At 37.2% G+C, this 23084-nt stretch overlaps 1 protein-coding gene across 2 annotated transcripts in view; it reads right to left on the bottom strand.

Annotated features, from left to right (window-relative positions):
- Positions 1 to 23084, bottom strand: part of arid4a (AT-rich interactive domain 4A) — a 119644-nt gene that overhangs the window by 47810 nt on the left and 48750 nt on the right. For both annotated transcript variants that reach the window (XM_063049562.1, XM_063049572.1), the window contains exons 10-15: positions 22730 to 22806; positions 20488 to 20636; positions 16286 to 16358; positions 15626 to 15720; positions 8294 to 8391; positions 1131 to 1347 (exon numbers count right to left, since the gene is read on the bottom strand). In XM_063049562.1, coding sequence (XP_062905632.1) covers positions 1131 to 1347; positions 8294 to 8391; positions 15626 to 15720; positions 16286 to 16358; positions 20488 to 20636; positions 22730 to 22806 — 709 coding nt within the window. The remainder of the gene's footprint in view (positions 1 to 1130; positions 1348 to 8293; positions 8392 to 15625; positions 15721 to 16285; positions 16359 to 20487; positions 20637 to 22729; positions 22807 to 23084) is intronic.

The following is a 23084-nucleotide window of genomic DNA, read 5'->3' as shown; positions in this document are numbered from 1 at the left end:
ATAACAGCAACTGTCAGTCTCCCCTTTCACTGTGAAAATGGGTGTTATATCTCTGTGCCTTGTAGAGAGTGAGAGAATGAGAGAGCGAGAGCGAGAGACTGTGGCATGTTGAACTGTTGGGTAGACAATAGTTTTGTTGACTGCAGATCATGGTCTCTCTTTGGGTGCTCTGCTGTTGCTTGGTAGGCGATGATACTTTTTGCTGAAATGGGTGGGAGATGAAAGGGGGAAGGTTGATGTGTTGATGCCTGCTGCTGCTTGTGCAGGGGAGGGGGAGGGGGCTTTGGGTTTCAAATTTTTTTTGTTATTCATTCTTTTGGGGTTATTCTGTTTTTCGCGGATGTCTGCATACTGTATACATTCTCTGATAATAAACACAACCACTTCAGAAGCTAGGTATCCAGTGGTGAGTGGTTAACCCCCAATACCCCAAGTCTTTCCATTTCCTACAAGGAATGAGTCAGGAGTACAACAGGATACATCCAAATAGCCAGGATGATAGCAATCCAAACAACTTGCAAGTAGCTCAGTGCCATTTGGAACATGGCATTCAATCCACCACACTTAACTTTTATTCCATCCATCACTGACATAAAGTGACTAAAGGGGAAGTCATCTACAAAATATGCAATTGTTCGACTGCACTTTCCTTCAAAATCCTTACCACCAGACATGGGCAGCATTCTGCTGGTTCTGTCAAACTCACACACCATCCTGACTTGGAAACAGTTTACTATTCCTTCATCAACATTGAATATCAATGCTGAAAGTCCCTGCCCAATGGCGTTTTGGGAATATTTCAACAGTATGACCACAGCAATTTAAAAAAATCTAGCTCACCACAATTTCTCAAGGGCAATAGGGAACGGACATTAATGCTGGTGTTGGAAGTTATGGTCATGTCTCAAATAAAGGAATTTTTGTTTTAAATTGCAAATATGTACAATCAGAATTACAATACAAAATGCTGCTAAAGTACACCACCACTGTGATTTATACTTAAGAATACAAATCCACATTAGGATGTTAAAAGATTCAAACAATGACAATTGATGCCAATCTGAAACATGCAGAGAATATTCCTGGCTTTCCTTAGTTCTACTGCAATATCAAGATCACGAATTACTTACTCTTGGAGTTATGACTTCTTTTTCCTCTTTTTCATTTGCAGCTTCATCACTTTTCTCAAAATCTGTTTCTTCGTCTGAAGCTCCAGATACTTTCTTTGGATCATATGCACCATTCTCTTCACCTTTTTCCAATGTTTTTCCTTTAGGTTCCATATGATGAATGGTCCTAAAGCGAAGATCAGCTGCACGACAGTATTCTTCAAAGCCATACAAGTACCTAGAATTTAGTCAGGTACAAAGGAAAGGCACAAAACTGATATTAAAGAAAGCCCATGACTGTCCAAGATTCAAACCTGATCACATCAAAAATGATAGTGAGGAAATAAAGAGTTACTAAACTATTACACTACTATTGTAGTTAAATTTGCAGGAAAACTTTGGCATCAACACAATTCATGTTCAGTCACTACATTTCACAGCTACATAATTAGATTGAACTGTGCTTTCATTATGACTTACTAGTATTGTTCAGGTAAGACTATCATCAGAAATTCAAGGGGAAGAGCATGTCCTTGGCTGTTGGTACTAAAAGTATGTCAGAGTATCTATTGACCATGATATTCACCTTCGTCATATTCAGTTTAAACAGTGATCGATATTCTCAAGTACATTTATTGCTGACAATTCAAGACGATCTTTAGATTTTACACAGACATGTTTAAACTGTGGAGATTCACATAAATAATCCATAACTTGTAGGTCTGAAAATATCCTTAAGTGATTTTAGAAACCAGCAAATCAGCTGTAATGTAATCTGCAGTGCTGTCAGAGAAAAAGCAACATCTTCAATTGAAATACTGCAAAAGGGATCAGTCTGGTACAGTTAGAGAACATGGCACTCAAGTGGCAAACTGGAAAACAGAATCTAAAATTAGCACGGTAACAGCAGGCAGAGGATGATGTTGAATGTTCATTGTGATTGATGTTGGCAACTAGTGGTGAACCATAGGAATCAACTTGAGCATCTTTACTCTTTGGATATGAACATAGCAAGGGTGATTAGCAAGTTTATGAATAGTTAAAAACTGGTGATGATGTTGATTACAAGTTGGACAGTGTTAAACTTCAGGATGATATTGATCTATTGTCAAAATGATAGAACAGCAGCAGATGAAGTTTAATCTTTATAAACATAAGGTGTTCAAACTTGTGAGGACTAACAAGGGGAAGACCTAACAAGAGGATAATGAAGAAGAGGAAGCAGAGTACAAATCCAGATATCTCTAACAGTTAAACCACAAGCAGATAAGTTGGTGAAAATCTATCAGATGCCTATCTTCATCAGCCAGGGCACAAAGTACAAGTCCAGGAAGGCTATGGTACATCTTTGTAAAATATTATTTAGGACACAGCTGGAATACGGCATATAGTTCTGACATCACACTGTCAGAAAAGCAAAGACAAGATTTATCAATGTTTCCTGGTGTGGAATATTTCAGTATAAAGGAAATGCTTGCTAAGCTATTTTCTTGGAAGCAGAGGAGGCTGATGGTAGACCTGAAAGTGATATGCAAAATTCTGAGCAGCAGAGACAGTATAGATAGTGGGAAGCTTTTATTACGGCTTAAAACTAGAAGGCACAGAGGATCCTAGAGATAACTTGCTGATGCAGAGGGTAGTTGGAATCTGGAACACACTTCCCAAATAGGTGGGTATTTTAAAAAGAGCCTGAATATGAATGGCATACAAGATTTCAAGCCAAGTATTGGCAAATAGGATTTGTATTGATTGGTACTTAATGGTGGGCAACAACACACTGGACCAAAGAGTTCACTCCATGGAGCATGACTATGACTTACCCTGAATCTGAAGGGAAAGAGTGGAAGTTGAAACAAACTTATCAGATAAAATCATTTTGCTTCCTCAACAGCAAAAGTGCTAAAGTAGATTAAGATATCAACACTAATTTGAGCATACTGGTGTCAAAGACAAGATCACACATCCTTGCCAATCCTTTTCTGGAATTTGAGCTCATTACATGGGATTTTACTTTTTACCTCCACAACTTGTTAGAAGTGTAATTTCCAAATTCATGCATCCAGTAGGTAATCTTCTTGCTTACAATCTCATGCTTCCTTAATTTTTCAACAATTTAATTTAATATAGTATGAAGCAATGACAGATTGTTGAGAATAGTACAGGTTTTCAAAGGGTTCCATTGCTGAGAACAGATTTCTCCACAAGTCAGTCATTTGTAAGCAATGCCATGAAGAACACCCATGATTGAGAATGAAGCTCTTGAACTTGCTTCATTCACTTCATTCAGATTTTCCATCATGCTCACATTTCCTAATAATTCTCTATGTCAAGAGCAATAATTACAATTACTTTATTATAGTGCTGCTTCAGTCCTACCTTCACAACTATGTTCCAACCTTTAATTTACACTGAGTAAAATGTTCAAGTTCATTATACATTACACCTTTTTATTCCCAGTACACTGCCTGAGAAATATCCCTTCACATTATCTCAAAGCAATTTACAGCCCAGGAAGTACTTTAAAAATGTAATTACTATTACAATGTTGGAAACACATCAACAAAATTGTGCATGGTGTTTACCTGTCAACAGTATTAAGATAATAGTCAGATTACTTGTTTTAGGTGTATTGAGTGATGGTAAATATTGGCTTAGAAAACCAGCGATGCCCCCCTGCTCTTCAAAATAATGTCATGGATCTTTCTCATTCACCTGAGAGAACAGATGAGACCTTGATGGATGGTATGTCCAGCAGTGCATTTCCACATGAGATTGAATATAGCTTTTATTTTGAACATTCATTACAGTGGTGGATCTAAATATATTTTCAGTCACAAGAAATGCAAGGAATACAAGACAAACTTAGGACATGTAAATGGAAGGAAATCAGAAGGTATTAGAATTTAGATTTGGCAAGTTAGTAAAACAATGCTGAACTCACGAAGATCTGTCAAAAATGCTTATGTCATGGCTTCATTTTATTATTTTCTTGTCCCCTATTGATTACTTAGAAAATCAGATAAGTAGCTGCAATTGAGCAGAATATGCTCAAATAGAAGAACATTTCAGTAAGTGCTAGCTAAAAAGTAAGAAGAGTAGTGTGAGCTGCCTTGATGACTATCACCCAGTAGCACTCACATCTACAGTGATGAAATACTTTGAGAGGTTGATCATGACAAAAATCAACTCCTGCCTCAGCAAGGGCCTGGACCCACTGCAATTTGCTTATCACCACAATAGGTCTACGGCAGATGCAATGTCAATGGCTCTTCACACGGCTTTAGATCACCTGGACAATACAAACACCTAATGTAAGAATGCAGCTTGTTGACTATAGCTCAGTGTTTAACATCATCATCCCCACAGTCCTGATCAGTAAGCTACAGTACCTGGACCTCTCCACCTGCATCTGCAACTGGATCTTTTGACTTCTTAACCAGAACACCACAATCTGTGCGGATTGGTAATAATATCTCCTCCTCACTGACAATCAACACTGGCACACCTCAGGGATGTGTGCTTCGCCCACTGCTCTACTCCCTCTATTATCCATGACTGTGTGGCTAGGTATAGCTCAAACACCATCTATAAACTTGCTGATGATACAATTGTTGGTAGAATCTCAGATGGAGATGAGAGGGCGTACAACAGCGAGATATACCAGCTAGTTGAGTGGTGTCGCAGCAACAACCTTGTACTCAATATCAGTAAAACGAAGGAGATGATTGTGGACTTTAGGAAGGGCAAGTCAAGGGAACACAAACCAATCCTCAAAGAGATCAGAAGTGGAGAAAGCAAGCAATTTCAAGTTCCTGGGTATCAAGATCTTTGAGGATCTAACCTGAAGCTATAAAGAACGCAAGACAGCGACTATATTTGATTAGGAGTTTCAAGAGATTCAGTTTGTCACCTAAAACACTTGAAAGCTTCTACAGATGTACTGTGGAGAGTATTCTGACAGGCTGCATCACTGTCTGGTATGGGGGGGGCGGCGGGGGGAGGGAACGACTGTACAGGATCGAAAGAAGCTACAGAAAGCTGTAAAATTAGTCAGTTCCATCTTGGGTACCGGCCTCCATAGTATCCAAGACATCTTCAAGGAGCAGTTCCTTAAAAAGGCAGCGTCCATCATTAAAGACACCCATCACCGAGGACATGCCCTCTTTTCATTGTTGCCATCAGGAAGGGGGTAGAGAAGCCTGAAGGCATACACTCAGCGATTCAGGTACAGCTTCTTCCCTTCTGCCATCCGATTCCTAAATGGACATTGAACCCATGAATACTACCTCACTTTTTAAAAATATATATTATTTCTGTTTTGCACTATTTTTAATCTAACTATTTAATATACATACACACATATATACACACACACACACACACACACACACACACACACACACACATATATATTCCCCCAAGGAATGCATCCATAGGATACTAAATTCAATATCTTCTAGCTGCAGCTTCTGAACCATCAGCAATCCTCTACAATGAATTATTACTGATAATTTAATATAATGCAATACGACTAAGATGATAGTAACTCAGCAATGTGTGACTGTGGTGATAAATTGTGAACAATACATAAACTATTCACGTCTACTTCTCAAATGAGTCTTATAATGCCTTAAGATCTTGATAAATGTCTTAATATTAGGGCACATTCTAGCTTTGCATAAAAAAAAATCAGTTCACACATTCTGTACTCCAAGGATCCATAAATGCAAACAATTTAAAGTCATTGTTTTTGTCACATCCATTCACTGGCCTGATTTCAAAGTTACAATTACTACCTTCAATCTTTTAATTCCTTAATAATTAGTTTCACAACATGGGCATCATTGGCAAGGCATTTTGCTGATCCCTAGATGGTGAAGACTATGGCGGTTCTTTACATAAGCTGCTGTTATTTCCACAATGCTCTCTGGAAATTTTAGAATTTTAACATAGCAAAAAATCACAGAAAGGAACACTAGTCCAAGTCAAGATGCTGAAAGACTTGGCAGGAAACTTGATGATCCCATCATCTTACTGCCACTGACTTACTAACCAAGGAAAGTTGTTGCTTTCTGGGGGGGGCGGGGGCTGGGGCAGGGGTGGGAAGGATAGAAACATTGTTGCAGTCCAAATCCATGACCAGGACAGATGCTGAGACACCCGTAAGCAACCAAGTGCTTTATCTTCCATAATGTCAAATTTCTATTTTTGCAACTGTGCCCACCTAAGAAATGAAGCCTTGTAAATAATTTGAGGAATCATTAGATAAGCAATGTAGCACAGAACATTCAGCTTCTAACCTGCTCTTGTAGACATGACTTAATTGACTAGCCCAATCTGGCTGATGGTGGATTGCAGAATACTGCTAAAGAGGAACACAGCAGCAGCAATGCCACAAAACATCAAGTTACTAAAAAATACTAGGTTCTCTTCCTTGAGATGGACATTTTCAAGCTACAATCAGTTTCACTTCTGACAGAAAATCAAGTCACTAATGAACTTGTCGAAGATACTTCAGCCAAGGATGCTGCCACAAGGACTATGTTCTGGCAGCTTTGAAGACTAGCCTGCAAAAACCATAACCATCTTCCATTCTGCTATGTATGATTCCAGGATTTTCACTCTGTTCCTCACTGATAATACTATCAGTAGGGTTCCTTAGCACTGCCTCTAATCAAGTGCTGTCTTGATATCAAGAGCAGTCACCCTTATGTTGGCTCCAGAATTCAATCCTTGTATCCAAGACTGTAATGAGGCCAGGAACCAAGTGGTCCCATTAACCTAAATGAGCACTGGGAAGAAAATCAGCGGTGAGAATTTTACTCACATCATTTCAACTAACATGATTTTGCTAACAACTGGGCGCAGGCTAAGAGGGCAGTGATTGGTTAGGTTGGATTTGTCCTGTTTTTTGTGGACAGGACATACCTGGTCAAATTTCCACATTGTCAGGTGGATGCCAGTGTTTTAGTTGTACTTGAACAGCTAACTTAGGGGTGTGGCTAGTTCTTGAATACAGGTTTTCAGCACTACAGCCAGGATGCTGTCAGGACACATGGCCTTTGCTGAGCCGTTTCTCGGATGTCATGTGGGGTGAAACGAATTGACTGAAGACTGGCATCCGTGATGATAAGGACTTCAGGAGGAGGCAGAGAAGGCTCATCCATTTAGTACCTCATGCTGATAGTTGCAAACACTTCAGTTTGTAAAGAGCTTTGGGACATAAAAGGCGCTATACATTGTTTCTAAAAATGCTTAGCGTTTATAGATTATGCCATAGTCTACTTTCCTCTTCAGGAATATGTAATGGTCAACCCTTAAAATCAGAACATATTGCTAAAGGCACCTTTTATGGAAGGAGCCTCAAAACATTTTTTTTTAAAAAAGAGTTGTTGTAGTAGTAGTTATGTTTATGCGGTTACTGTTCCTTTTTCATTTGTAACCGAATTATCTATTATCAGCACAAGAAAATAATAATCCCATGGTAAGAAGTAGAGCTTAGGAAAACTGGTGTTTAAATAGCCATCCAAATATTATGCAACAGTACTAAAGAGGACTCATAAAGCACTGGAGAAACATTTTTAAAAAAGCAAAGGAACTACTTATTGTATTCGTCTATTCTCCCCTTGATGTCATTTTCCTTGGAAGAGGTTCTTAGCATAATATGCGAGTTTAAGCACAAAAATTACCTCCCATTAGGGTCCTTCTGGTCAAAGATATAAATTGAAGTGTTACATTATTCATATCATCAAAATGCAACTTAAGAAATCGCAAAAATATTTGTGATTCTGCTTATTGATCAAGACCATCTTGCTGAGTGTTAAGTGTAGATAATGGTATTTAGTTTTAACAGAACCAAACTTAAAGCAAGCTCTAAAGAATGTGTTGTTTGGGAAGTCGGCACAATGCAAATCAGACCACAACAGCACGATTTGTTCTGTAATTATGTGTTGCTTCAAGTAAGTTCATTTGCAGTTATGCTTGTCTTTGTTGTGATCCTCCTTTTCAACTATTTTACTACCACTATCACCCTATCATCCCAAGGTTTACAGCAGTATTGGTGAGGACAATATAAGTGCAAATGGTGCATGAGAACCACAAATGCTTTAATTTGTACATTAAAGGAAAGCCAATAACTGAACCATACTTTACATGGAAAACTTAGGTCCATCGATACCACTTACTTCTTATATGCTGTTTTCACATTATAAGATGCAGCAGTGTTCAGAATTGGAATACCGAGGTCCATGTAGATTTGCTTCCATACAGAACCACTGTCAATCTGCAGAAATAAGCAGAACTTAATGGCTGTATTGCATATATCTTTCATCAACAGTCAAAATCTAAAATAGTTAATCAATCTAATTTTCTACACCAGTACAAGCAATCACACGACTCTAGTCAATTGGAAATAAAGTTTCAGCAAAAAGTCTTTGACCTGAAACATTAACTCTCTTTTCTATTTTCCCAGATGTGGCTAGATGCTTCCAGCATTTTTTTGTTTTTATATCAGAGGTAATATTGCTCAAGGATTTGTTATTTAAATATTACCAAGAACTCTTAATGTTAGTGCAAACATATATATGCCCAAGTTTCCAAGTATACAATCTGAAACTGTATACAAAGAAATCTTGCATACAAGTTTTAAAACATGTAGATTAGGGAAAAAAATTGCAAAAGCACTTTCAGCTAAAATGATTTCAATAAACAAGAAGTGTCATGAGTACACAAAGAGCTTTATACAAATATTCTATTGATGACTTAATCACTCTTAGTTAACAGAGTGATTCACTTGAACTGACAACTATCGTCACTTTCACACTCCACACCACAGTATACTAATGGACCAGTAAGTCAGTGTATCACTTCTTTTGCCAAAATTAACTAGGCAGCACACTAGTTCATTTTAAAACTTCATTTGTAGGACTTGGCACAAAAAGCGTTCAAGTAACAAAGTTCAAGGTGAAGAAAATGGCACAGCTAGAACAATGATGAAGAAGTAATTTGCTGAAGCAATAACATAACAGGCAAAAACAGAAAGGGGCTTCTGAAGAACTTTCAGGTGAATGTTCCGTATGCTTCTGTTCCCAAAAATAAAGGCTGCATTGCCTGACTTTGTTCTGGGAAATGAGGCAGGCCAAAAGAAACAGGTACCAAGAGGGGAAACTGCTAAGACATGGTGATTGTAATGAACAGGATTTAGCATAATTATGTAAATAAATATATACACTGGTGCTAGAAAGTTTGTGAAACATTTAGAATTTCTATATCTGCATAAATATGACCTAAAATGTGATCACATCTTCACATTTAAGTTCTAAAACTAGATTAAGAGAACCTAATTGAATAAATAACACAGAAAAATTATACTTGTTCATTTACTGAGAAAAGTGATCCAATATTACATGTATTTGTTGGAAAAAGTATGCAAACTTCTAGGATTATCAGTTCACTTAAAGGGAAAATTAGAGTCAGGTGTTTCAGGGATGACAATCAAGTTGAGTGTGGGAGGCCCTGCCCTACTTAAAGAACATAAACCTGGATCTTCACTATCGAAGTCTGACCTTCATCACACAGGTTTTTGGAAGTGTGCCATGTCTCAATCAAATGAGATTTCTGAGGACCTCAGAAAAAAAAGTTCTTGATGCTTTCCAGGCTGGAAAAGAATATAAACCACATTTCTAGAGCTTGGGCTCCACCAATCCAGTCAGGCAGATAGTGTACAAATGGAAGAAATTCAACACCATTGTTACTCTCCCCAGGAGAGGTCAACCAACAAAAATCACTCCAAGAGCAAGGTGTGTAATATTCCAGGAGGTCATGAAGAACCCCAGGATAATATCTAAGGAGCTACAGGCCACTCTTGCATTGGCTAATGTCAGTGTTCAGTAGTCTACCATCGGGCAAACACTGAACAACAATGGTGTGCATGGCAGGATTGCAAGGAGAAAGCCACTACTCTCCAAGAACATTGCTGCCTGTCTAAAGTTTCCTAAAAACCACATGGATAAGCCAGAAGGTTATTGGAAGAATGTTCTGTGGACAGATCAGTCCAAAGTAGAACTTTTTTATTTAAATGAGAAGCATTGTTTGGCAAAAACAAACACTGCATTTCAGCATAAGAACCTCATCTAATAAACATGGTGGTGGCAGAGATATGGTTTGGGCCTGCTTTGCTGCTTCGGGACCAAGATGGCTTGCCATCATAGATGGAACGATGAATTCTGAATTATATCTTCAAATTCTACAAGAAAATGTCAGGATATCTATCCGTGAACTGAAGCTTAAGAGAAAGTGAGTCATGCAGCAAGATATCAACCCTAGACACACAAGTCAGCCTAGCAAAAAATGGTTAAAACAAAGAAATTTCACATTTTGGAATAGCCTAACCGAAGTCCTGACCTTAATCCTATAGAAATGTTGCGGAAGGACCTGAAGCAAGCAGTTCACGCAAGGAAGCCCACCAACATCCTGGAGTTGAAGCAGTTTTGTGAGGAATGGCCTAAAATTCCTCCAAGCTGATCAACAGTCACCGGAAACATTTGGTTGAAGTTATTGCTGTACAAGGGGGTCACACCAGTTACTGAAAGTAAAGACTCGCATACTTTTTCCAACAAATACAAGTAATATTGGATCATTTTTCTCAATAAATAAATAAGTATAATGGTTGTTTGCATAACTTATTTAATTGGTTCTCTTTATCTAGTTTTAGGACTGACATGAAGACCTGATCACACTTCAGGTCACATTTGTGCAGAAATAGAGAAAATTCTCAGAAGTTCACAAACTTTCTAGCACCACTGTAAACTACTCCAGGGTAAAGCAAAAGGCCATATTAGTTGGGATGAGAACAACCTGGATAAACTGGAAACAAAGGTTGAAGACAAAGATGTTACTAAACAAGAAGCCTTTAAGTGAAAGATGTTTTGGGTATAGCTCAGATATTTCCTGTGATAGAAAAGAGTAGGTAAGTTAAAGTTTGAGCTCTTTAGAGTCCGAAAAGTCAGCACAGAACCAGGCCTTTCAGTCCATCTAGTTTGTGCCAAACCACTTAAACTGCCTACTCCCATTGGCCTCCACCCGGACCATAACCCTCTATGCCTCTACCATCCATGTACTTTTCCAAACTTCTCTTAAACACGGAAATCGAGCTCACATGCACCAGTTGCACTGGTAGCTCATTCCACACTCTCACAACCCTCTGAGTGAAGAAGTTTCTGCTCATGTTCTCCTTAAATGTTTCGCCTTTAACCCATGACCTCTGGTGGTGGTCCCACTCAACCTCAGTGGAAAAAGCCGGCTTGCATTTACCCTGTCTACACCCCTCATAATTCTGTATATCTCCATCAAATCTTCTCTCAATCTTCTATGTATGAAGGAATGAAGTCCCAATTTTGTATAATCAGAAGGGCAGAGCTAAAAATATGATAGATGTTACATGAAAACCATGCTGATCATAGAATGTTCAAAGAAGATTTAAAAATAACGAAGGAAAACAGAACATGAGAAGACTAGCACCAACATGAAAGAGAATTCAAAAATATTCCATAGGCGCATGAATAGGAAAAGAGTGGTGAGGAAACAAATTAAGACTAAAATGGAAATTTATTCATAGGGGAGAGAATATGGCTGAGATACCATAGGAAATTATGCTGCTGGAATCTCAGCAAAGGAAGATGTTTAAAAAGTATATATATTTTTTTTTTCAGAAGGCGCCTATGGAATAAAAGGGGCAGCACCAAGACAGTTAGAAAACTGGCTTCATGAACTAAAAAAACTAACAGCACAGAGTAACTTCCAGATTGGAAAACAATGCAAGGCTCCCAATGGATCTGTATTAGAACTACTACTGTGCTTGATTTTGATGATTTGGGCTTTGGCACCCAGGACACTATCGGCTGTATCCCCAGATAACACAAACTTGGGAGGCATAGCGAACTGTGAGATTTCAAAGAGTGGTTTTGATGGTACTGGAGACCATTCAGCTCTTCATGTCAATGTCGTCACCACCAGAACAACTCTCTAGTTCCACTTACTAACTGTTTCTCTATGGCCTTGCAATGTTTTGTCCATCATATTCACCTAATTCCCTTTTGAAGGCCACAGTGAGTAAGCAGTGCACCACAGATACCAACCAAACCTTACATGAAAAGTGTTTCCTCATGTAATTCTTTATTCTTTTCTCCTTTATTTTCTAACAGTAACCACTAGTTTTCAACCAAAAAGAAAATGCTTCCCATTTTCCTCTTGGTCCAGACCCCTCATCATTTGATATACACGTATAGTTTAAAAAAAAAATGAAAATGTGGGGAACTATTACTGGTGAATGAAATTTTATTGAGGGTATTGATTTATGAAATCTTTTATCATTAGCTTTAGGTAATCCATCACTTTCTGGTGTCCTGAAGTGCAAGCAGAGCAGAACAGGAACCAGGCAGCACTTGCATTTGCAGTTCATGCTAGTGATGAGATTTTTGTATTTGTTGCTAAGGGCAAAAAAAAAGCAATGGACAGATGTTATGACATTTGTGTGTGCTTTATTTCCATGATTACTCTTATTGTTATCTGTTAAAATACTACGCTAAAGAGCTAAAAACATCAAATTTCTGAATCATTATAAGGAAGGTCATCAGAGTCAAATTAATTAAACAGAAAAGCGTTTGCTCAATAAAATAAAGCAGAGCAAGATAGTTGCAAACAGCCAAAAGTTGTACTGAACAGACAGCTTGGTCCACAAAAAATCAGAATGTTAACATTATCAGTACTGAATTTGTTAACTGCTGTCTGTAAGTGTGGGCAAAACTAAAACAGTGAACCAAGATGCAATGTGTCCAATTAAATTATGTCATAAATATAATCTTTGGGGTAAGACACTGAAAACATTAACACCAAATATTGGCATATGTCTATTCATTAAATATATTTCCTGTCTAGTTTATATACATTATCTGAAGACTGCACTAACAAAATACAAATTTGGATAAAACAGTGTCAGTGTAGCCATATCTCTAAATGAAAAAAAAAATTATTAATCAACAATGCGTTACGGAGCAGTTTCTCTAGACAGCCTTTATTAGTCTATCTCTTTTTGTTATACTTATAAAAGGATGAAACATAACATGTATTATCTAAACGAAAACCAAAAATACTAGAAGTACTTAGCAGATCAGGCAGTATCTGACAAAATAGAAACAGAGTAAATATTTCAAGCTCAACCTTTCTAATGAAGAATTTCACACCTGACATGTGAATTCTCTTTCAATGGATATTGCCTGGCCAGCTGAATGTTTCCAAAATTTTCTGTTTAAGATTTCCATATTCTGCGGCTTCTTTGATATGAACATGAAATTTTACAAACAATCAAAATTCTAGTTTGTGTTTATGAAAAGCATGTGCATGCAACAAACGAGTAAGATTCAACCCTTTAAACTCTGGCAGATTTAAGACTTGTATTGTTATAGTTTTCTCCCAGGATGGCTTTTATAAAATACAGAGTGAAATCAATGGAATAATCCAAAAAAATTTTGTATTTCATCACTCAGAGCTCCTGACAACCCTCAAGATCACACGAAGCCCAACTAAATGGAACGAGACTTCCGTTATTCATATCTATGTGTCAGTGTATGTAGCTAAGGATTACAGCTGACATGATTTGGTATTAAGGCATTCACACATAATTCAAATAAATAGAAATAGAACATTAGACAGAGCTCACAACACGACATACTTTTTAAAAAGTGAAAATTTAGCCATTAGCTGGTAAACTGCAACTACTATTTTAATAATTCTATATAATGTAGAATACAAAATATTGTCGAAAGTAGAATAAAATATAGCTATTTTTAAAAGTAAAAATCATCTTCAATATCTGGAGTTCAATAATATAGCTGTACATTTTCAGTTGAGTAAGTACAGTGCCTTGTAAAAGTATTCAGCCCCCAAACCTTTGTTCACATGAGTATTACAACTAGAGATCTTGAACAATTTAACTGAGAATTTTTATTTGTGAATCACATGCTATTTCACAGTACAGCCCCAAAAAAACTGATACTTGTAAAGCACGAAAAACTAAAAATTCAAAAACTTAAATGTCTGCAGTTAAGTATTCACCCCCCCCCCGCCCATTTCCACAGTACTTACTTGAACCAACTATTACAGCCATTCATCTTTTTGGATAAATCTCTATTAGCTTTGTACAATGTGATGAAGCAAGATTTGCCCATTCCTTCTTGCAAAATTGTTCAAACTGTGCCAGGTTAGTTGGCGAGCAGCAGTGGACAGCAATCTTGAGGTCTTGCCGAAGATGTTTCATCGGTTAAGATCAGGACTCTTGACATAAGGACATCAATTCTCTCCATTTCAAGCCACCGCATGGATGGTCTGGCAGTGTTCTTAGGGCTGTTGCCCTGCTAAAAGAGAAACTTCCTCCCCAGTTGCAGCTTTCTGGCAGAGGCTAGCAGGTTTTTAATCCAGGATTTCTCTGTATTTACCAGCATCAACCCTGACCAGATTTCCAGTCCCTGCTGCTGAAAAGCATCCCCATAGCGTGATGATACCCCCACCATGCTTTACAATAGGGATGTTATTATCTGGCTGATACTATTAGATTTATGCCACACGTATTGCTTAGTGTTAAGACAAAAAGGTTCCACTTAGTCTCAGCCGACCATAAGCCCTTCTTCCACATATTTACAGTATCTTCTAAGTGACGTTTTGCAAAGTCTTTATGGGCAGTGGGTATGTTTTTTTAAAGCCATGGCTTCTACCTTGCCACTTTCCCATAAAAACTCTTTTCGTGCAACGCCTTAGTGATTGTGGAGCTATGAAATTCATCTCCAGTTGCAGCCACTGACTTCTGTGGCTCACACACAGTGATTGTTGGCATCATCGTAGCCTCTCTTACAAGTGCCATTCTTCTCTGGCGACTAAGTTTAGAGGGATGGCCTTACCTAAACAGTGCGGCTGTGGTTTCATATTTTTTCCACTTTTTCACGATGGACTGCACTGAGCTCCCAGATATGTTCAATGCCTTTGAGATGGTCTTGTACATTCCCTTGATCTGTGCTTCTCTATTATCATTTCCCTGACTTGCAATACACTTTTGTCTTCCTTTTGGTTTTGTTTGTTGAAAATCTATCATACAGAGCTTACAGAGAGAAGGGGTACTTATTCTTACAAACTCATTGAAAAACAGGTCATCCTCCAACTTTCTACATCAACAGATCGGGTGAGTTGTTTATCTAATACACATACTGCACCTGAGAAAAATTAGCTTGTAATTACAAACAGAATTAATATTTTTTCAGCCACACAATTTTGGATTTCAATTTTTAGTAAACTGATGACAGGTTTTGGAATTTTTCTTTTGATTTGACATGATGCACAATGTTTTGAAATTAGTTCAAATATTCTCACTTCAATATATTTTAAATTAAGAAAATGAGACAGTAAAATGTGAAAATAGTTGTGGGGGCCGAATACTTTTTCAAGGCACTGTAAAATTAAATTGAACTCACATTGTCACATCCACCATGTTGATACACCAGTCTGAAGAGTTTGAAAAGATTCAGGTCTTTGTAGCCTAGTACTGGTGGTTTATTGATAGGTGTTCCTGGAAAATATAATACAATTGCTTACCAATTTAAAGATTTTTTGAATACGAAGAAATAAACATATTGTCATATTGTTCCCAAGAGTTCATAATATGATCAACCATATTGGTATTTATTCTAACTATAGTGATGGAAGTATTCACATACTGTACATCAAACATCACGGTTATAATGTCCAAGTATATTGATGGTAAACCACAGCTGAGCACATCACTCAGCTAAGTTTTCGCAAATTAATCTATTTTGTGGTGAATGAAATATTTTTAAAAATTGGATAGGATCCACTATCAACATTTATGGTACTGATATCATAGTATCATTGAAAAGCAGCATGGGTTGAAAGCTTCCTTTAGGTCTAGAATACAGTGTTATGTATACAAATTAACTACAAACTTAAATACAAAACTTAGGTGAAAACCAAAAAAAGCCCTACAATCACAAAAGTACTTTTGACATCACTTTCACCTGTTTATCTGAACAAAATTAAAAACATTGTACCATTAATACTTAAAAATATGCACACACAATACAAATACTGACTTCAATTTTAAGAAAAGTCCTTACCTCTATCCTCCATGAATTTGTAGAGTTGTTGCAAGAAATTGTCTCTCTCTTCTGGATCTAGCTCCTCCTCTACCTAGTGATAGACATATTAACCATCACATATTAAAAAAAAGCATCTGGTCTAGTGCTGTGAAGTTATCACTTGATAGGGTATTTATAAATCCAATTACAACATCCTGCACAGCTATCAGACTCTGCTGATACTGGAATACAGTTTAACAATCAAATAAGTAATACACTACAGTTTATTCTACAGATACTAAGCATCAATGGCAAGGCTAGCAGGATCTACCCATTTCTATTGGCAAAGGTGATGGTGATGTGCCATCTTCATCAACTACTGCAGTCCTTCTGGTGAAGGTAACTGCACAATTCAGTGAAGTATGGAATTCAAGGAAAGACCCCAGAGTAGAAATGCAAGATAACATAAGCAGGCTATAGAGATCGCAGAGGGGTTTAACTACACATCCACATTCAACAAAAAAAAATGATGTCAGGAAAATGTGAAATTGCACAATGTGCTTGATTTCAAAATACTATAGGTCTCCACTCACATACTGGTAACACCAAATACATGAGTTTCCTATCTCTAGGAGGAATTACCGAATTGGTTTCCCTGCCAATATGGTCATCATTATAAGGACGTAACCAAGTGTAAATTCCAGTTGCCAAAGTGGGATATGGGTTACCGGACTGATAATTTAATTGATGTGCCATCATAAACCAAACAGCTGATTCATCAACAGAACATGCAAATTCCCTTCTGTTTTGGTCTAGAGATGTGGAAAACACAAAGAAAGTCCGTTACATAAACTACCAGAGGTTTACTGTTAATGCATTCAGTAGCCAAATTGGTACAGCTTAGTATCTTGTTTAAATACATTTTCCAACCAAAGTAAGCATTGATCTCAGAAAGCAGACCTTTGTGTAAATTGTCAATTGCAAAATGGGTATCTTACTATCTTAATCCAACCATTATTAAAAGTCAGACAGCCTATAGTTACAGTAATTTATATTTTATTGGAAGATCCTCATGCTACTGGTCAAATTCCAAGTGTTGTACAACACAGAAAACACTGCATCCATGCTGGCCTTTTTACCCACACACTAAATCCATTTACCTGCATTAACTGCTTTTATATTTTGCTTATTTAAATATTTATACTCTCGTAAACATACTGATTATATTTGACTCCACCATCTTGTCTGACAACATTCCAGGTATTATCCACTCTCTGTGAAATTTATTTCCTTTAAATTTCCATTAAAACTCCTCTCTCCCTCCCCCAAACCTATGCATTATTTTCTGATACTCCTACAATGGGAAAAGGATTCCAATTATCTACTCTTTCCACACCTATCAGGTCATTCCTTTGTGAAGAAAACAAACTCATCCTATCCAATCTCTTCTCATAACTAAACTCCTCCAGACCAGGCATCACCCTAGTGCTCTCTCCAGCACAACCAGATCCTTCCTATAGCATGGCAACGAGAGATGCACGATACTCTAAGTGCATTCAAACTCGTCCTCCACTCTAATCATAAATAGTTTGCACTGGATTATAATCAGCATGCCAATTATAAAATGGATCCTAAAAATAGTTGAGTAGCTACAACTTAACAGGTATTTCCCCAAAGACATAATGGAATTATCTTGTAGAAATCATGTAGTTGACATTGGCCTATTTTTAACTGCACCATATTTAACAAGACTGCAGTAGAAATTTGATCCTCCAACTGCTCCAGAGGGAAGTGCTGGCGAAATTCAAGGCGAACTATTACTTAGTTATCCCTATACATGTTAAAGTGACCACTGCATAAACAATTCCAATTTATTACTTCAGGAAAGACCATTGGCTATCTCTCTTTACCCAGTTTATTGTAAACACATTACAAAAATCAGATGACATATGTGTATAACCACTTTTAGAATGTGGCACATGCAATACTGAGATGAGATAAATATGTTAAAAGTAAAAATTTCATTGTCTGAGGGTAACTAGAAACAAATGACAATTTTATTGCTAAATCATATTAAAGGTAATTAGAACAAAAACATTTTATTATTTCAAAATTATACAACATTAAAGTTAAAATGCAATCTAGGGTACAAAATCATATATAGCGTAAACTTTCCACAAGCATTTCTTCATTAGTTTAGAAATGTTGCTTTTTAAATTTCAGTCTTGCTCTTTGGGCCTGCAAAAGTGAACTGAACATTAATTTGAAGTCATAGAAAGACTACTTAATAACATGGCAAACACCCACACATTGTCTGCGAAACTGCTGCAATGTCTCCAGTAACATTCCAGCAAACTTGCTTAGGAAACCTGAAAGGAAGTGGACACCCAACTATTGCAGATTGAACACATAGCAGTGTACAAACAAAATTTACTCCTATAGAGCAGTCTTGATTATAATTTTATTCAAGGAACAAGGCTTTCCCTGGCCTGAGGCTTGGTGTTACATTGATAATATAAAAGCTTCTGTTTCACATAATCAAAAAAAAGTAATTTAGTCAAAATTCAGTCAAGAAGTCATCTCTCTGACCAAGTAGTGTCAAGAAAATAACCTCTCCCTCAACGTCGCAAAAACAAAGGAGCTGGTTGTGGATTACAGGAGGAATGGAGATGGGCTAACTCATATTGACATCAATGGATCTGGGGTTGAGAGGGTAAACAGCTTCAAGTTCCTCGGCATTCACATCACCGAGGATCTCACGTGGTTTGTACACACCAGCTGTGTGGTGAAAAAGGCACAACAGCACCCTTTTCACCTCAAACGGTTGAGGAAGTTTGGTATGGCCCCCAAATCCTAAAAACTTTCTACAGAGCATCCTGACTGGCTGCATCACTGCCAGGTATGGGAACTGTACTTCCCTTAATCGCAGGACTCCAGAAAGTGGTACGGACAGCCCAGCGCATCTGTAGTTGTGAACTTCCCATGATTCAGGACATTTACAAGTACAAGTGTATAGAAAGGGTCCATAGGATCATTGGGGACCCAGGTCATGCCAGCCACAAACTATTCCAGCTGCTACCAGCCGGGAAGTGGTACCACAGCATAAACGCCAGGACCAACAGGCTCTGAGACAGCTTCTACCACCAGGCCATCAGACTGATGAACTCACGCTGATTTGAGTGTACTCTGTATTACATTGACTGTTCTATTTATTACAAACTATTATAAATTACTATGATTGCACATTGCACATTTAGATGGAGATGTAAAGATTTTTACTCCTTATGTATGTGAAGGATGTAAGAATAAAGTCAATTCGATATTGTTTACTTGAGAATGAAAATGGATGCCATTTTCTCTGCTTTCAACTTATTTTACTTTCAAAATGTAGTGCATATGAATTAATACGCATCATCACGTACATTCATTTGAAAATCTAAACTTAAGAACTTCACTGGGATTAAGACCACTTGGATCTGCTAATTTCACAAATGCTAACTTTACCGCCAAGGGCTTAAAATGAAGTAGCTTTCAATGTTTTGGGGTATTTATTGTTGGAATATTTATGAAATGCCATTGTGTTATTTCTTCATCCCACTTGACTGCAGATTTTACTGTAATTCAAAGACACAACAGCTACATCCAAAAATAATGAAACTTCAAGCCAAATATTATAACAAATGAGAGCACAGAAGGCTATAAAACTTCAAGCACGTTTTCCCAGTCTTTAAGGTCACAACTAATTAGTTCTTAATCTCAGCTCCATTTTTCTGCCTGACCCCTACAAACCCAGGGTCTAAAAATCTCTAAGCAAAAATCTCAGATTTCCGCGGACAACTGAAAGAACAGACTTCTTCCTCTCCTCTCAGTTTTAAAGGGCAACGCTTCTCTAGCAGCTATGCCTCTTCGGGGAACCACAGTCTCACTCCACTGAGATCTCATACATGTCATTATGATCATTACCCATTCTAAATTCCAGGATGAAATCCCAATCTTAACTCATAAAATAGCTTCTTTATGCCCAGAATCAAGCAAATGGTAACTTCAATTATAAAAAGTTAACAAAATTATTTTAAAAATTTTCAGGATCAACTAGAAAAGCCATTTTACTGAAAGAAATTACTTGTGGATGCTTCATTTTATATATCATTCTAAAGAGCAACTGATTTCACATGACAGATTCAGAGCTTGAATTTAGGTAGAAAAATCACTTAATAATCCAAACTGAAAAACTGGCCTACCTCTTGTTTCTTTTCCTCGTGGTCTTCATCATTCTCTGTTTCCTCTTCCTCTTCATCACTACTTGAGGATTCTAAGATGACACTCATGTCTACTTTCCAGCTCTCAGGAACAATCCGTTGCTGATGGAATTTGAGAGCTTCTTCCAGTGCTACAAGTAACATTTTTATTGGAGTAGCTGATTATCATTAAAAATAAAATCACAGAACTTAACAGTACATCACAGCCAATCAGCTGATCATACCCAAGCACGTACTTTGAAAGGGATTTTGAATTATTTCCACTGTCTCAATTGCTCCACACAGTTTTGCAATTTATTTCCCTATGCAAGTACATAATTAATTTTTGAAAGGCAAGATTAAATCTGCTTCTTCTGCACTTGTAACAATATTCTGAAATAACACTGATGAGATCTGATTCTACAGACTAGAGTAGATCATGGACCAATGCCAATCAAGTGGACACCTGCAGCAGATTTATCCTCCTCCCAAAAGATGTCCAACATCCAAAAGACCAAAACAAACTGGATTCAACCCACTGTTTGTGCTTACCACCCACAATCTGCACCCACCTGCACTTAACTAGGCCAGAGGGATACTCAAGCTAACTCTCTACACAATGTGGGCCTAAAGGCATAGTGAGACACCCATGTGAGGTATTGATACAAATATCAGTACACATGGAGCCACATTCACAAAGCAAGTTTCACCATGTACAGAAATTATTCCCTATATTACAAGACCAATATAACTTTACTGTATAAGAGACTGGATACTCCTTGTGAATTATTTTGCATTTACCTTGGAACATGATGGCCAAAAAAAAAGTATGCATGTTTGTGAATATTACTTTCTGAAGCATTCTATGGAACTGGCAAAGAGGAATGTCATTTAGTAAAGTACTCCAAACTAGTCTTTATGCTTCACACAAACCTCTCTTCAAATATCTTTAACAAATCTATCAGCATAGCTGTACTCTCTCATAAATTTTTAATCAAACTTTCCCCCATCTTCAGTGATCATTTCAATTACTTCTTGGACCACATCACTATAAAGGTTATTATGAATTCTTTACAGATTTATCAGTGAACATCTTAAGAGGATGGCAAGAAGCCACACCAATAAAAAACATATTTGGCTTCCCTCTTGTTCTAATACAATACTTGTAAAAACACCATTGCATCTTTGCCAATGTCTCTGTATCATTTCTATAGTAAAGAACAGAACGCCATACACAATTTCATACGTGATCTACCTAAGCTTTAATAGCATGCATTTTTCTGCTTTTTCAATTCTATCCCACTAGAAATGTTTTACTTGTTTTTTGACTTTACAAATCCAAAGTTAATAGTATGCATGTTAAGATCAACATTACTGGATGCTCTTTGAAAACACAATTAGAGAAGTCACAAAAACAATACAACAGGAAGACTAAGCCATAGTCCTTCAAGCTTGGTGTGCTATTCATTGTGATCATGGTTGACCTGATACTTGGTTTCAACTCTATTTTATTGTCCAATCCATCCCAGCCTAGAACACAATTAATGACTTGGTATAATTTCCAGAGATTCATAATTCCCACTAAGACCACGTATAACAAAAAAGATCGTTCTTCTAAAGGTGTTCCAAAGAGTACAAGCATAGGGAAAGCCAATAATACATTTGCTATACTTGTTTATGATGCTTTTCATGTGCAGCAACAACTTCCTTAACATAAAGAATGAATGCTACCCAGCCTTTATTTACAATATGGTATTATAAAGCAGACTCTACAATTTTTTCCCCCACTAAGTGCAGAATGTCACCATTAGAGAAATTACGCTCTTAGGGCCTATGACAAACATTGCGCAGGTTGAAGACATTATTGAAGTTATACATACACTACCCCTCTCAGAAGATTTTCACTGTTCCAGAATCATACGTTTATTCTCAACGGTGTATCATTGTTTGCTGCTTCTGAATGAAGCTACAAGATAGTATATCTATAGACAGTTTTGTTTCAGAAATTTAAATTCACTACTGTCAACTAAGACTGGTCAACCCTATATCTTAAGAAATAAAACAATACCAACTAAATCAGACAATGCATCAAACCAGTACCATAATCTAGAAAACAATGCTTTTCATTAAGGTTTCATAAGACAAGAAGGCAATAACCCTCAAATTGCAGGATTCAAGTTTACTGATCACAAGAAGTAACTCCAATTACAGCAATTCACTTCATTACACATGTCAATTTCCTTACCTTGTTTAACGACTAGATCTGGTTTTGAAACTTTGTCCCAATCTAGCTCTCTTATATCCTTTCTTGCTATAGGATAACTGTCGTTTTAAAAAGAAAGATACCAAAATTTAATTTAATATAAAGAGAAAAGGATTGTTGCAGAATATATTGCTAGATTTAGCAGTCATAGTACCTGCCACAAAGCAAACTATTTCAATAAATCACTTATACTAAATGTCTCCATTTATTAACAACGTCAGTGATTTCTCACTGTTAATATGCACATTTAGACTTGGAAAAATAAGCACAACATGCAAACCAATACAACATTTCAAATAAGCCTACCAGAATCGTTAGATTTAGTGTTCCACTAACT

Source organism: Mobula hypostoma, chromosome 1, assembly GCF_963921235.1.
Source record: "Mobula hypostoma chromosome 1, sMobHyp1.1, whole genome shotgun sequence".
Taxonomy (NCBI): Eukaryota; Metazoa; Chordata; class Chondrichthyes; order Myliobatiformes; family Myliobatidae; genus Mobula; species Mobula hypostoma.
Note: the sequence above shows the minus strand (reverse complement) of the source record. Positions and strands in the feature narration are given on the sequence as shown.